The sequence below is a fragment of the Terrapene carolina genome, unplaced genomic scaffold (genome assembly GCF_002925995.2).
Source record: "Terrapene carolina triunguis isolate 2854851 unplaced genomic scaffold, T_m_triunguis-2.0 Scaffold66, whole genome shotgun sequence".
Taxonomy (NCBI): Eukaryota; Metazoa; Chordata; order Testudines; family Emydidae; genus Terrapene; species Terrapene triunguis.
This window is the reverse complement of record NW_020664417.1, coordinates 23,412,001-23,427,700: the sequence shown is the minus strand read 5'-3', so window position 1 is coordinate 23,427,700 and position 15,700 is coordinate 23,412,001. Positions and strand designations below refer to the sequence as shown.

General features: G+C 41.7%; 1 protein-coding gene across 1 annotated transcript in view; it reads right to left on the bottom strand.

Annotated features, from left to right (window-relative positions):
* Window positions 1–3,888: 3,888 nt before the first annotated feature.
* The window catches only part of MND1 (meiotic nuclear divisions 1), a 46,171-nt gene continuing 34,359 nt past the window's right edge, over window positions 3,889–15,700 (bottom strand). The window contains exons 6-7 of the mRNA XM_029910687.1: window positions 6,185–6,229; window positions 3,889–4,095 (exon numbers count right to left, since the gene is read on the bottom strand). Of these exons, the coding sequence (XP_029766547.1) occupies window positions 3,989–4,095; window positions 6,185–6,229 (152 nt within the window). The 3' untranslated portion in view covers window positions 3,889–3,988. The remainder of the gene's footprint in view (window positions 4,096–6,184; window positions 6,230–15,700) is intronic.

Here is a 15,700-nt window from a genome sequence, read left to right as displayed (position 1 = left end):
GAGTCCTGGGGAGACACCACTAAGTTTTTGGCTCAGGCTGTGGCACAATAGGGCACTTGCTTAACCTGCTGTAAGGGTTATTGATTTGTGTCTGGGAGACTTACCACTGACTTGGAAAAACAGTCAAAAGGTTTGTGCCTCTAGGTCATTATTTTGTGCTGCAGAAACATGTGCAAATGTTAACTGTGCTCCCTATTTTCTATCAAAGGTGCAACTGGGATGTAAGAAACACCCAATTATAGTTGCACTTGACAGGAAGGATGTGTGAAGGGATGTCCAAAAAAAATCAGCATCTATCCAGGGAATTTTAAACAACTGCACTTGGGCACAAGTGGACACCGAGCCTTTTGCACCTCACTTTGCGCTGCATGGCCCCATTAACCATCATGTTTGAAGGAGCAAATGGAGGGACCCCAGCATCCACTGTTGCTTCACTGATGCACTGCATTGGGTTTATTACATGACAATATGGGGTCATTCACAGTGCAGCTATATCAGGTACCATAAATGGCCATGGGGGGGGAGAGAGAAAGAGGGGAAGAAAAAAGGTGTCCTCTGCTCCCCAAGGCCCAGACCTCCTGCAGGATCAGGCTTGCCACAAGACCTATAGGCTACGAGTGGGGTTCATGGAGTTAACAGAGACAAATTACTCTTCAGGTTCAGATTTAATTTAATTTAATTCTCAAACCAGCTACACTTCAGAGGAGGATTTGGAAGAGCCAGACACAGAGGAGCTGTGCCCTAACCACGTCACCACCATCCTGGGGGCCATGGCAACAGGAAGCTTTCAGAGTTCTGGGGGCTACCACATGGATCAGACAAGTCTGCCACCTCCAGCTGCATTAAGCATTTCTCCATGGTATCTTCAGGAAAGGGTAGTAACTCTCTCTGGGAAAGGCTGCAGCACCAATCAGTCAACAAGAGAGTTCTTTGACATTGCAGTTTCTATATCTCCTGTATCAGTGACTGCATACATATTGTCCTTAGGCCAGGGTATGCTCAGCCATCAAGGTCACCTATAGGAAGAAAAAAAAGGTTCCAATCCAATTAATATATATCTATCCTTGGCAATGCTTATCACATCCTTAGGGTCCTACCAAAATCACTGCCATGAAAAACACATCACGGAATGCGAAATCTTGTCTCCCCCTGTAAAATCAGGTCTTTTGTGTGCTTTTATTCTATACTATACAGATTTCATGAGTGAGACTAGAGTTTCTCAAACTGGGGGTCCTGACCAAAAAGGGAGTCGCGGGGGGGGGGGGGGGGGGAAGGGTTTTTTTGGGGGGGGGGGGGGGGGGGGGGAGACAAGGTTATTTTACGGGGGGGAGGTCATGGCATTGCCACCCTTACTTCTGCGCTGACTTCAGATCTGGCAGCCGGAGAGCGGCGGCTGTTGGCCCAGCTCTGAAGGCAGCGCCCTGCCAGCAGCAGCACTGGTAAGGGTGGCAATACCATACCACCCTTACTTCTGCACTGCTGCCTTCAGAGCTGGGCAGTCGGACAACAGACACCGCTTTCCGGCTGCCAGCTCTGAAGTCAGCACAGAAGTAAGCGTGTCAATACCATACCATGCCATCCTTACTTCTGCGCTGCTGCTGGCAACGGCTCTGCCTTCAGAGCTGGGATCCCGGCCAGCGGCCACCACTCTCCAGCTGCTCAGCTCTGAAGGCAGAACTGCCGCCAGCACCAGCGCAGAATAAGAGTAGCTGTGCCACATCCCCCATACAATAACCTTGCGCCCTCCCCACAACTCCTTTTTGGGTCAGGACCCCTACAATTACAACACCATGAAATTTCAGATTTAAATAGATGAAATCATGACATTTACAATTTTAAAAATCCTATGACCATGAAATTGACCAAAATGGACCGTGAATTTGGTAGGGGCCTACACATCATCTTAGACAAAGTTGCCCAATACCCAGGAGCATGTCTTAAATCCTTCAGTTCTCAGACACTCTGGGCTGTTTGGGAACATTGACTGGACAGATCACCAGAGACTGGCTTCTGAGCAAGTACCCAGATTAACATCACTTTTCCAGTAGAACTCTTGCTAAAGTTAGCAAGTAAACCAAGGTGGAGACAAAGAAGGCACGTTGGCCTAATTCTCACACTGTTTGCTTGTAGCAGGCAGAACCTACCTTCTGAAAACTTGGCTCATGATCTCTGTGGCAAACTCCCAATAATTTCCAAGAGTTAAATTGTGGTGCTGCCCATCACGGTACCAGTCCAATCACAGATATCTTTCAGCATCCTGAAACTGAGATTCATATGTCTGGATAATCAAGTGGCATGTTGCTTTACAAGACAGTAACAATGTGAAACACCATTTTGGGCTTGCTGCATTCTGCATATTGCCTTAGAGTGCAGGATGCCATTGCCAGGGGGGCTAGAAGTGGAAAATCATAAAGTCCTATCCCAGAGAGAGATTTCCAGATGACTCCCACACTCCCGGATGCTGATCAAACAAAGACATTCAGGCTTACCAATAACACCCTCACACATTCAAACAGAAAAAGAAGGGGTGAAAGAGGAAAGGACACAGATGCTGCAGTTAATTGAAAGTTATCTTAACACCATGGACACTTGCTAAATGTAGTGAGAAGTAGATGTAGGTAAGGCCTGAATTTAGATCCATGTAGACAGATGCAAGAACAAACAGAAGTGCTAACAATGTTAGTCTGCCAAAGCAAAAATTGCTACGAGACTTGTAGTAAAAGCCATCAGAATGGCATATACAGAAACATATGGTTCATAAAATTTACTTAGGTGTTGGCAAGGTACCCAGTACCCAGGGGCAGCTACACAAAACAGAAAGGAGGGGAATGATCATACAAAAATAGTTGTTTATATTTCCTTAAGCTTTCCACCCCTGCCTCTCATTCTTTTCTTTTGTATTTGATGCTGAGGTCTCTGAAAAAGCCATTCTGAAATTGGCTACTTCACTCACTCTCAATGGGTTGCGTTGGCTCCTTAGGGGCACGTGAGGCATCCCCTACAGCTGATGCTGCACCAAGATATTACACTTGACTCATGAGGGTAACTATCACGGAAACACATGACCTTACAATCAGTAGTACATCTGATGGTCTGGGATCAGTCCTTTTTTTGTGGCCAAGCAATGATACATCCAGTGGTCTATCACCAAGCTCGTGGGTTGTTCGATATATCACATGTGCTCCTTCCTCTCAGGTCTTTTCAACAGCTTGTGCCTGTTGCATTTCAGGAAGCAAGTCTACTCCCCAATCTGTTTGTCTCAAGGACTATTCATTGTCCCTTACCAGTTCCACCCTCCCTCCTACATTACTTCCCACAATCAGCCCCCGAACGTTGTCCACCTTCTCTACCTCTGGGATGATTAGTAGTTTTGGTCATTATTTCTTATGATGGTGTCATTATCCAGATCAACCCGTCTACTCTCTGCAACTTACTTATCCTGATTCTGGATACTTATCCTGGGATGCTGGACTAAGTCTTCTACAGAGTATGTGACTGGCGCATCAACATGGTTAGGTGGACATGTATTGGTTGACTAGGATGGTTTGTCCTCATCCAGATCAGTGGACACTTCCTTCCTTCCAAGTCCTCCAATGTTATTCCCATTCCACAGACTCTTCAGCAGAGTCAAACTGCTGAACATGCCTAGATGGGAATTTCTTGGAGATTTTGGCTTCCTCTTGATTGGGCTCATCCTGGTTCTTATAACAAGCAAACAGAAGCATGAAGACCAGGACCTTATGACAACTACCCTGCACAGCCTTCCTTAATACTTGGGCTAAATCACTCAGTGCTAGAGTGAGAGAGTGTTCTGGAAGTAATGCGGGAGGGGGAAACAAAACCGACAATGTATTGTTTACATTTTATTAACATTAATGAAAAGTGCAACTAATACAAGGGGGTGTTTGGTTTGGTTTTGAAAAGCAACACAGACAAATGTCAGCTGAGCAATATTAAATAAGATATGTACACTTGTGTCAGTATCACATTAATCAATATAGTCAAAGTCTTCTGGAATCCCAAAACTTTTGTCAATTCTGTTCTCTTCAAATCCAAATTTCCGTTTGGCCCAAGATTTTATTGCAAAGATATTATCTGTGAACAGAGTGAAGAAATGTTTCAGTTCACAAGCAGAATGGGGGCACTAGATTCCTCACTACTGTAAACTCTTCACCACCTCTGGAAACATCCGAAAAAGCACAGAGCTGCAAAGCTTCTGAATATAATTTACTAGGTAGGGCTAAGAGGGGAAAGAGGAATCAAATACTTGTTCTGTTTTTATGAATAACTGAGCACTGCTACAAATGCTAATGAGGCAAATAGGGTTGGTAAAAATGTGTGCATAAAAATAAAAATTATGCTCAAAATGAGTTTTTAGCCACTATTATGGCTATTATGTCCTTAGCTATAAATTCTGTAGCTATTTTATTTTGTATAGTTAAAATATTACTTAAAAGATTAGAAAAAATTGGGCTTATACAGTTGTTATTTTGGGGGAGCTTCTTCACGGTTTACGAACAGAAACTTGAAAAGGTGTAGGCTTTTAAAAAATATTCCTATCTGATTATTTTCACCCAAGAAATATTAGCAATATCAAATCTGTTCTTCCCTGATTATGCTGAGGACCTGCTGAACATCCTAAAGAATGTGCATTTTCTGTGAACTCTCACAGCTTAATTTGTTAAAAAGTGTTAATAATTGAAGCCAAATAGCTGTAACAAAACCAAACTGAAGTGTTTCAAACAGTCTGATAAAGAATCCTTTCTCCTCTCAATTATCCAAATGTCTCCTGCCTCTGATGAGGTCATAATTTTACTTGATCTCCACTCATTTTAGGGCTGGTGTAGTCTAGCTTGTAACTGAGCCAGCTGTCCTGCACTGGTGTAAAGGTAAAAGTTCAGTATATCCACATTGAATCATGTTAACAACCTTTGCAAGTTTTGCCATGCACCTGCAATGTGCTGTTCTAAAAAATTACAACTGCAATGCCGTGAGGGTAGCTACTTCACAGTTCCCAATACAGCCTCCAGAAGCAGTGTATTCTGGGTGACTTTTCAAAAGGCCACCAGTACACTGTGGAGCACTAGTCAGAGGACTAGTTTAATTAGTGGTCTTTTGAAGTCACTGAATACATTCTTCCACTACTATTGAACAGTTGAATAAGGGCTAGTCTACAGTGGCAACGTTAAAGCGCTGCTGCGGCAGCGCTTTTACGTGGCTTGTGTAGTCACAGCACAGCGCTGGGAGAGAGCTCTCCAAGTGCTGTAAAAACAAACAAAAAACCACCTCCACGAGAGGCACGGCTCCCAGCGCTGGTGCACTGTCTACACTGGCGCTTTACAGCACTGAAACTTGCTGCACCTACCACTTCTCTGTTTCTAGAAAAGATTGGGTTATTCACTTACTATACAGTGAACAGGGTCAAATTCTGAAAAAATGTAATTTACAAACACAATATTCCCACCAATTAAAACTCAAATGAAAAATACACATTGTTTGCTCTGCAAAAGGGCAATATGTAACACAAATCACCTGCAGAGCAAAAGGGAGGGGAAATAATGGGTAAAATATTTCCATAAGAACATAATGCAGTAACCTTCTTCAAAACTGCAACAGCTTATAGATTTCATCTGTGACGCTGAGCAAACTCTACATACTCTAAGCAAGAATAATTACTTTGTCACTCCACATATATATTTGCATCTGAATGCACACCAGCGACAACAAAACCTCTATATAGCATTGTAAATTTTAAACACATTAAAAAAATGTAAATTAAGATTAAATTCATAAAATAATTCATGTAATTTGCTATGCCAGTGCCAACCACATCACTAACATTAAGGGACTTCTGCTATTGAAGTCTCCTGATAGCAACTGTAGAAATTAGCTCCAGACTGAAATCTGGCAAACCAAGTTTCTACTAGGAGAGGAAGTCTGCTATCCATTTAAAAAAAAATTAAACTGGTAGGTTGTGAATTATATACATGAAACACACACATCGATGCACCCATTTCTAGGGGGGTTATTTCCCTGCACTTCCAGAATCAAGGCTCATCTTAGCTGAAAAATTACATATAATTTAAAAGCCCTATAAGTCACTGAGCAGAACTTTGAGTTGAGTTTCGCTACACTCAAGTGCCATAATTAGGAATGTTGTTGAACACTGTAAATGCATACCCACCAGTCCATCTATTGGCTGCTTCCTTGGCGACTTTGTTTGCTTGACCTGAAAGAGAGGAAAACCATGTGCAGTCACATAATTTAACAAGTGCAAAACAGTGAGATGATGTTTATATTGACACAGTTCCTATGAATCCACTGACCATAATGAAGATATTCATCTGTGACTTTCAAATATGTCTTTTTTAAGATTCAACCATGCCCCAAAACAAGGTTAATGAAAAATCATTAACAAAGGACCATAAAAGATACCATCTGAAGTGTCAAAAGTATTTTTAAGAATGTATTTTAAAAGAAAATAATTCTGGTTTAGCCTGCTTGGTGGCTCAGCAATAGTGCTCTGCACAGCTATGTGGGAGATCTGAATTAGGTCCATGGGCTGGAAGTGCTGCAGGGACAGCTGCCTCTTCTCTGAGAGAGAATGCTTGGCATTACTCAGGAGCAATCTCTCTCACCTGTAAATATTCTTATTTCTGTAGCATCACAGGTGTGCACGACTCTTTAGAGAAAAAGCACATCGCAATGGTAGTGGCCTGTGAGGTAAATCCAGTTGTGTATCATGTGCCTTAGAAGAGGGAACCAGAAAGGTTCTCAGGACTTCAAAGATATTAAGGACCCCTTTGATGGGATAGATAGAATAACGTTTCTGGATAACAAATGCAAAAATAAAGTTTAAAACACTTTTTAAAAAACCCCATCTCCACTGCAAGTAGTTTTAAAAGAGTTTTTATGACACAAACCAGTTTCTAAGAAAGTTTGTTAAATCTTCTTGTCCTCATTGGTGTAAATGCTGTATCAGCCTGGGAACTTATCAGAATCATCATATTTCTCATGCTTACATACACCTTGACCATTTCCAGTCAGCCTTGCTAGTGCTTGCATGATAATATTCATTTACAATGGTCAGCATGAAATACAAAGTTTGTCTCTAGGGCTACTGAAAATGAATATGAGATAAAGTGTTCATCGCCAAGGATTCTACTATAGGCAAATTTTAATTATTTTGCAAAATAAACTTAGCACACGCTAAGGTTGGTGCTCATTATTTAACTTTATGTGCTGCAGTCAGTGATGTGAAGAATGATTAGATAATAGTAAAAGGTAGTGGTGAAAGCTCTGAATTCTTTAAAGATAGCTTAAAAAGGGAGGGGGGGGAAATGGGACTTTGCCCTTTTGCTTCTTTATGATGTATGACGGCAAAGAGAGAGTGTTAGTTTGTTTTTTATATTGGAAATTCAGGTCATGTCTGTCCTGAGAGACTCTATACTCTTCTCTGCACTGGCATTTGTTCCAAGAATTTTCCATTGTTACTTCCACGGGTTCAGCAGCTCCATCGATGGGAATGCTAGCACTGACAATGTACTAGCAGCATCAGCATTTTAAGCACTGTATGGCCTACCCCTGCTCAGAGCAGGTCTACAAAATAAGGGCTTGTGTAGTCTAGGATAAAATGTGCATTTTTAAAATGTGTTAGCTAAACCATTTTAGCTAGCATGTTTTAAACCCTAGTATAGATAGGGAAAGTTGTATCGGAATCTAGGGCTTATCTATACTTGCTTGTGTGTGCTAAAATATATATACAACTTGCCCAGCCAACACTAGGGTTTTAAAACATGTTAGCTAAAATATTTTGAAAATGTACTTTTTCTCCAAGCCTAAACAAGAGCATATTGTATAGACCCACTGTGAGCAGGGTTAGGCAATGTAGTACATAAAATGATGGTAGCCAATTACATTCTCAGCAAATAGAGGATAAATAGGTACTTATGTATTTAATTACTATTTATTCAATATCAAGATAAAGTACATTCACCTGCAAAAATCACAACACACCTGTCCAATTTCTTTTAAATATTAACATTTGATAGACATGCTTGGTTTGTCAAAGATGTACAGAGATTTTACTTATTTTAAGAATATCACCAGAAGCATATCATGGGTACTATAAAGATTCTCATTGTAATATGGTAACATCCTGTTAAATGGAGAGATCTGATGATTATATTGCTGTTTTACTATATTAATATTTCTCTAAACAAAATCTCACTGTGGTAACAATTATTGTTTTGTCTCTGATATTTACATAGCATGGATTTGTAAACCTGATAAAACTTCCTAAATAAATAGTTAAAAAAAAATAAAAATAAAATAAAAGCTGGTAGCTGCATGGAGCCTTGCCTTTGCTAGCACTCCCACTGCTGGAGCTGAAACGCTGGTAGCCAGCGTCTTCTGATCAGTGCTTAATTTGTAATGAAAGAGGTGCTGGAGCTCAAGCAATTTTTTTACTTTCATAACTGATGTGGCAAGCCCAGAGGTGCCAGGGCTGTGACTGACAAGCCTAGAGGGGGCCAGGGCTCAGCCCTGGCACAAATTAAGCAAGGCTTCAGATTGTAGAAGTAGAGAAATGACATCACAAGAGCTGGAAAGTGAAGGTTTAACAATTAAGATGGGAAAGGATTTTTAGCCACACTTTCTAACTTTGTTTGTTTGTTTTGCTAACGTCTATTCAACTTCAATGAATGGTAACACTGTATAGAAAACTAATCTTTGTCAAAGATTAAACAGTTAAGGTGTGTGAAATCACAATGTACATGCTCCAAGCCATCCATTAGGTCCCTCCAGCAGAAGTAGAGTGGACAATGACATTCTTGATATTTTTATGGTTAAAAAACAACACCACACAGATCTTTTTAAAAGCCACTTTCAGGCTCTCTTTAGGCATAAAGCAGGAAAAAGGGACAAGTCAATTTTTTGTTTAAAATCAGTCATTTTTCATCTCTAAAGGGTTACTGTAGAAACAATGACCCAATAATGTACAGGCCCAGCAATGTTACTAATAAATGCTGAAAACTCTCAGCATCCAGAACCTGCATATTGATTTTCTTTCTTCAAGTTTTTAGGTGGCAAAGAAAGAATTGTACTGAATTCCCTTTCTTACCCTGACTACTTTATCTTTCCAGGCCACCCTTAAGGCTTATCTTTTTATGTACCAAATAAGATCTCCATAAACAGGAACCTCAAGATCTTGCCCATAAGAATAATGAAATGCCAAGTCTCCCAAGACAAAGTAGCTAAATTTACAAAACAAGTAGCAGCTGGTGACAGTGTGAGCTACCATACTAACTCAGCAGGCAGGTTTTATGGATTTCTTCACTGAAAGGATCAGAGATTGCAGAGAAAACTGACAACTTTTCAAGGATATAATTAACAATCAGCCTGCAGAACTGTTATCAGGTAATGCAAAATATAACTAACATCTTAAATATTTTTGGGGTAAAGTAACTTTTACATCATGAAATGTAATTCTGTTGTATGGATCAACAGCAGGTGCAATTATTCTCACAGGCTAACAAGTGCTGTTAGTTGTGGGCTTCCTAGTACTGCTCATGCAGGGAGGTCTCAGTAAATAATAACCCTATAGTTACAGAAATGGAATTCACTCTGATGAGTCTCCCTTTGTATTTAAATATCAAAATGGTAGCTATAGTAAGAATTGTCTATGAACCTTAATCTTCTATACTTCTTCCTACTGACAGAACAATTTTGTATAGAAAATTTTCTACTCCCCTGGGTCTAAGGCCTCTGCTGTTGAGAAATTCATTAAACATTTCCCTTACCCCTCCAAGCACAATAGGCCAGATTTTCCTCTCACACTAATTCTTGACCTCTCTTGGAGAAGTCTCTTTAAGCTATTTCTGGGAGCTGTATGACATAAGAAGATGCCTACTAATGAAAGTGTGCTCATGCAATCAAATTCTGAGTTCACGTTTATTAGGAATGCCACTTCCAAGACCACTGGTCATAGGTGCATTGCAGAACTTACACACTTGGCATACAGGAGAGCACACTGCTAACTTGATTGCCTAGCAATTCCTGCTGACTCATCCATAGATCAATACTGACAGTGGCCTTGGACAAGGTTCTGCATTTTGCCATCAGGGACTATTTGTAGCAATGAGAGGGAAATCAAAAAAGTTAATGGAAGAGGCAGCAATCATGAGACAGAAAGCAGGGCAACAGCTCATATGTGTATGCCTATGCAAGTCGGGGTCCACAAAACTCTACCAGCAGACTCTATCAAACACTGAAGGAAGAAAAATCGAATTGTCTGATAGCATTGGGGAAGAAATGGATGCTCATGAGACGTTTCCATCATAATCAGAGTGAAGAACATGACCCATGACCCCAATGCTCTGCTTTACCAGAATTCTTTGCACTGTTTCAGCCAAAATATCAAATATGCTGTAATACTTTTAAAGTTCACTACATCATAAACTGGATTCAATGTATGCATTTGATTTGTCATTTAAATTATGCATTAAATATCTTATTTACTGTAGCTATTTACATTGAGAATGTTATCTTCACAACAAGGGCTAGAAATGTTTAAGTGAGTCTAGATCCTGTAGAAAATTTTGCGATTACTAGGAAATTCACCTGGGAGTCACAACTCCTAGCTTAAGATCCACTGTGTGTTAGAATGGTTTTGAAAGACATGGAGCATGACATAGTGCAAGCCATCTGCTATTGAAACCACCATGTGTATAAATTATATTAGCATTGCTTTCTCAAAAAATGAAGAACTTATGCCTGACAATAACCCCTGTGCAAATGCATATAATAGTTCCACCTCTGTCTCTATAGTGAGACACAGTAGCACATACTAAATTATTGGGAAGCTAATCCCCTATTCTGGGAGTGTGTTGTTAAAGTGTCTAAGATCTTTGTCAGCCTATTTAAAAAAAAAAAAAAAAGAGGACTCAAGTTCCATCAGTACAGGCTCCCTATGTCCTTTATGAAAAGGTTAGACTGTCAAGTCTCATCAGTACATATGTAATGTGTCTTTGAAAAATGTCTCATATGTTTTGTCAGGACTGGTAACAAAAAATTTCTGCAACCCACACATATACACAATGTACAGTGTCATGTACTCACACATACCACATTGTGCATGCGCACTCATGCATGCGCACATACACACATGTGCACACTATTCGCTTTAAAGATTTTTTTCCTTAAAATCCCACTCCTTAATTCTTGGTCTCATAACTCTTATAACCAAAACTACACCTCTTCTATTGCCCAAGCAGACAAGAGCTAATGCAAGCAGGAAATAGTGCACCTAATAAAGAGAAAGTGACCACACTGGCTTAGGGTCTGATCCAGTGTTCACTAAAGTCAGTGGGAGTATTTCCCTTGAGTTCAATGGACTCCAAAAACAAAAAAAATTCACTCATGATAGGTCTACACTGCAATTAAAAACCCATGGCTGGCCCGCGCCAACTGACTCAGGCTAACGGGCTGTAGATGTTCGGGCTCAAGTTGCAGCTCAAGCTCTGAGACCATCTCACCTCACAGGACCCTAGAGCCCAGGCTCCAGTCCGAACTTCTACACCACAATTAAATAGCCCCTTAGCCCGAGCCCCACAAGGCAGAGTCAGCTGGCACAGGCCAGTCACGGGTGTCTATTTGCAGTGTAGACATACCCACAGTTGTGAAGTCTAATGAACTACATCTCCCCACATAGACAATTCCTTACTGCCCTCAGAGACCGTCAGTATTTGTATTAAATTATTGCATCTAGTATGTATTTGTCCCCCAATATTTTTATAAGTTACCTGCATTTGATGTTACCTGCTCCCTCCCTCATGTACTTTGCAGCCATGACACTAGTCAAGGGGAACATCAAGACTTTCGTTCTGTTATACTGTATTTAGAAAGTTCCATAGAGCCTCAAAGTTCTTCCATATCCCTACATTTTGGGGTGTCACAAATCTAATATCCTGATCATTCCAGTAAAGTTGACCTACAAAGGAGGGAGGGAGAAATTACATCAATCCTCCCGTGTACACATGCACCACATGTAAGACAGGACTTGCATCAATACAATCTGCCCCGGTACATTACTGGTGTAAGCTGCACAGCACAGTGTGTGTGTCCACATTATGAGTTTGCCCTGGTGTGTAACAATAAATTTCCTTAGTCTAGACAAGCCCACAGTTATAGCACATTTAGCTCTAGTGAAGACATGACAAAGCTCTTAATATATATGAGACTGTTGACACATTTTCTCAGGGAAGAGGAGACTTGAAAAGTCCTGATATTTTAATGTAAAAGCAGAAAGAATAATTAAAAAATCAAAAATATATTTCCAGGTCTACTTTATACAACATGAAACAGCAAAAGGGGCACTGTAGCGGGGTAGTCATCCCGTTCCGGCCTTGAAGGGATTAAACCAGCCCAGGGAAGGGGCTGAGGCTGCCAGAGGGCTGCTGCTGGGATAAGCAGCAAGCCTGGGCTGGAAGGGGAAACAGTCACAGCTGGGGCCACGCCCCAATCAGGGCTCAGCTGGCCCTTATAAGAGGGCAGTGGGCCAGGAGCTCAGACAGAGTCTCTCTCTAGCTTGCTGAGAGAGGAGGAACTGGCTGCTGGGGAGTTGAACAGGGTACCTGAGTGGAGCAGGGCTGGGGAAAGACTAGAGGAGCTGGGGAGCTCCAGCCTGGAAACTCCCCAGGCTGGAGGCCTTGATAAAGGCCAGAAAGGTACTGGGGCTGCAGAGGGGCAGCCCAGGGTAGGCAAAGGCAGGAGGTCCAAACCCCCCTTGCCTATGATGAATGGCTTTTACGCTGCAGTCCGCCCCAATGAGCAGGGGCTAGATGGTGATTGGCAGTAGCCCAAGACTGAGGCGAGGTGGGGATACGGGGTTGGGGGTTCCCCTGGGAGGGGAGACCCAGAGAGCTGAAGGGGTACTGCCAGGAGGCAGCACCCAAGGAAAAGGGGCACCGGGGTCCGGGAGGGACACGGAGCCAGCGACAGGTGAGGCTTGGGCCTGCAGAGGACGCTCCAAAGGCTGGAGAGCTAATTCCCTGGACAACCAACAGGAGGCGCCACAGGGTGAGTTGTCGCCCCATTACAAGCACAAAACCAATATTTTAAATTTTCCTTTGCAGATCACCTTTAAACAACAGTCAACAATATCTGCATCAAAGAGCTCAGTGAGCTGTTTAGTGGAAAGCCAAGTAACCAAGGTTGTTCTATTCCTTTGTTTAACAGTGGGACAGTACAAGTGATGCAACCAGTCTCTCTCTCTCTCTCTCTCTCTCTCTCTCTCTCAAAGTAGTCTCAAACATCTTCTCTCATTTCTTTAGGTTTTTTCTGGTAAATGCAGTTTCCATGTAATCTTTAAGACACCACCAAGTGAACTGCTGCTTATTCCGTCACTGAGAACTGATTGCAAATTGTGATGCTCCCCATTTAGTCACCTGTAGCCATTTGCCCACATCACAAAACCGATCACGTGTTCACCTACCCATTATATCAGCTCCACAAGATGGTTATGAAGATTTACCAGCTTAGGCACTAACCTACTTACACTAATTTCACTCCCCATCTTCCTCTTCAACATTTTTTTTCTCTTAAAACAGAACAGTAATTTAAAACAAAACTAATGATCCTTCCCCTTCCTCTCCAAAAACAGTTAAATACTAGGGCAAGTACAATTATTCAGGGTTGAAGCAGAGAGTGTTGCAGGTGCTAGTAAAAGGCCTGATCCTGCAACTGGACTCATGAAGGCGAACCCCTATCCTGTGTTGAATCTTTGGAAGTGCCTGTGTTGAACCCCGTGGGCAAGATGATTGCAAGATCCGTACCTAAAAGTTTGAATGAGCCACTCTATTATAAACCCTTGTTTTCACTTGCTCTTACAGCTTTTGAAAAGATATTCCTTACAGGATTAAATGTCTCCTTTCTTCTCTCAGAACAAAGAGAAAAAAGGTTTTTTGGGTTTTTTCTCCCCTGCTCTAAAGCTGGAACAAAATATATTGAGCCAGTCATTGGATATATCAGTGTGGAAGAAAACATGCGTTCCAGCTTTTAAAACTGTGGGGTTTTTTTTTTGCTTAGCTAACTAAAACAGCTTCATTTTAAAATGAACTTGGCAGAGATACAAGTTCTCAGAGAGGACTCGTCACTTTGACTTGTTTGAATTTGTCTGAAGTGTAAATACCATGTACGCATCTATACTCTCAGATTCACAGTATTTGTCACATTAGTTTCTACTCCAGACTGACTGTGAAACGTGTTCTCTAGCCACTGAATGTGTACAAAAATCAGACAGCAGTAGTTTAAGGTTCTCCACTTCTGTGAAGAATTTCTCTATTTATTCAAACTTGACTTCTCTATGGAGTGTGCCAACAAAAACTGCAATTACTTGTGATCTATAATCTTCACCCAGGTTTTCAAATATTAAAAACTAGTGCATTCATGTGCAATTATACTCAGAAATGAGTACTTAAAAATGACACTTGCTTACCAAATTGGTCTGTTCCCTATGTATGTTCAGTGACATCTGCTTATTTCACTCACAAAACAAGACTTCAGTTAACCAGTAAAGCCAGTACCAATGTGGGTGGATTCTACTATGGCTCATGTTTCTTCAACAGAATTGTTAACTAAATTCAAGCTGCAGAAGCCTTACTACTGGTGTCAGTGCACAGGGCACAAAGAACACAACTGAACTATTGGATATTGGATCACAGAAACCCCCTTGGGAGCTGCCACCCGATGTGCCAAGACTACCCCTGCTTCTGTTTTCCCTGCCAGTTCAGGACTCCAGCACCCCGTCTTGCTGAGTCAGACACTCCTGTCTGGCTCTAACACAGACCAAGGGTCTGAATCACTTGTCCCAAAGCTGCAAGGTTACCCAAAAACAGCTCACAGGAGTGTGCTTGTCTTTAGCACTCAGATGCCCAACTCCCAATGGGGTCTAAACCCAGATAAATCCGTTTTACCCTGCATAAAGCTTATGCAGGGCAAACTCATAAATTGTCCGCCCTCTATAACACAGATAGAGAGATATGCACAGTTGTTTGCTCCCCCAGGTATTAATACATACTCTGAGTAAATTACTAAATAAAAAGTGATTTTATTAAATACAGACAGTAGGATTTAAGTGGTTCCAAGTAGTAACAGACAGAACAAAGTAAGTCACAAGCAAAATAAAATAAAATGCGCAAATCTATGCCTAATCAAACTAAATACAGATAAGTTCCTCACCAGTTCCAGAATGCTCCCTTTCACAGGCTAATCTCCCTTTAGCCTGGGTCCAGCAATCTCTCACAACCCCTGTAGTTACTGTCTTTTGTTTCGGTTTCCTTCAAGCATCCTGGGGGGGTGGAGAGGCTCCTTCTTTAGCCAGCTGAAGACCAAAATGGAGGGGTCTCCCCCAGGGTTAAATAGACTCTCTCTTGTGGGAGGAGACCCCCCTCCTCCCTCCTATGCAAAGTCCAGCTCCAAGATGGAGTTCTGGAGTCATCTGGGCAAGTCACATGTCCCTGCATGACTCAGTCTTTACAGGCTGAAGCCATTGCCCACATGGAATCTTGCATGTCTCCAGGAAGACTTCTTATGTGGATTGGAGCATTCCAAGATGCATTGTTCCCTGATCAGGTACTTAACCTGGCGAATTCCTTCCTAAAGAAGCTGACCAAATGCCTCCCAAAGCTTACTTAGAAACCAA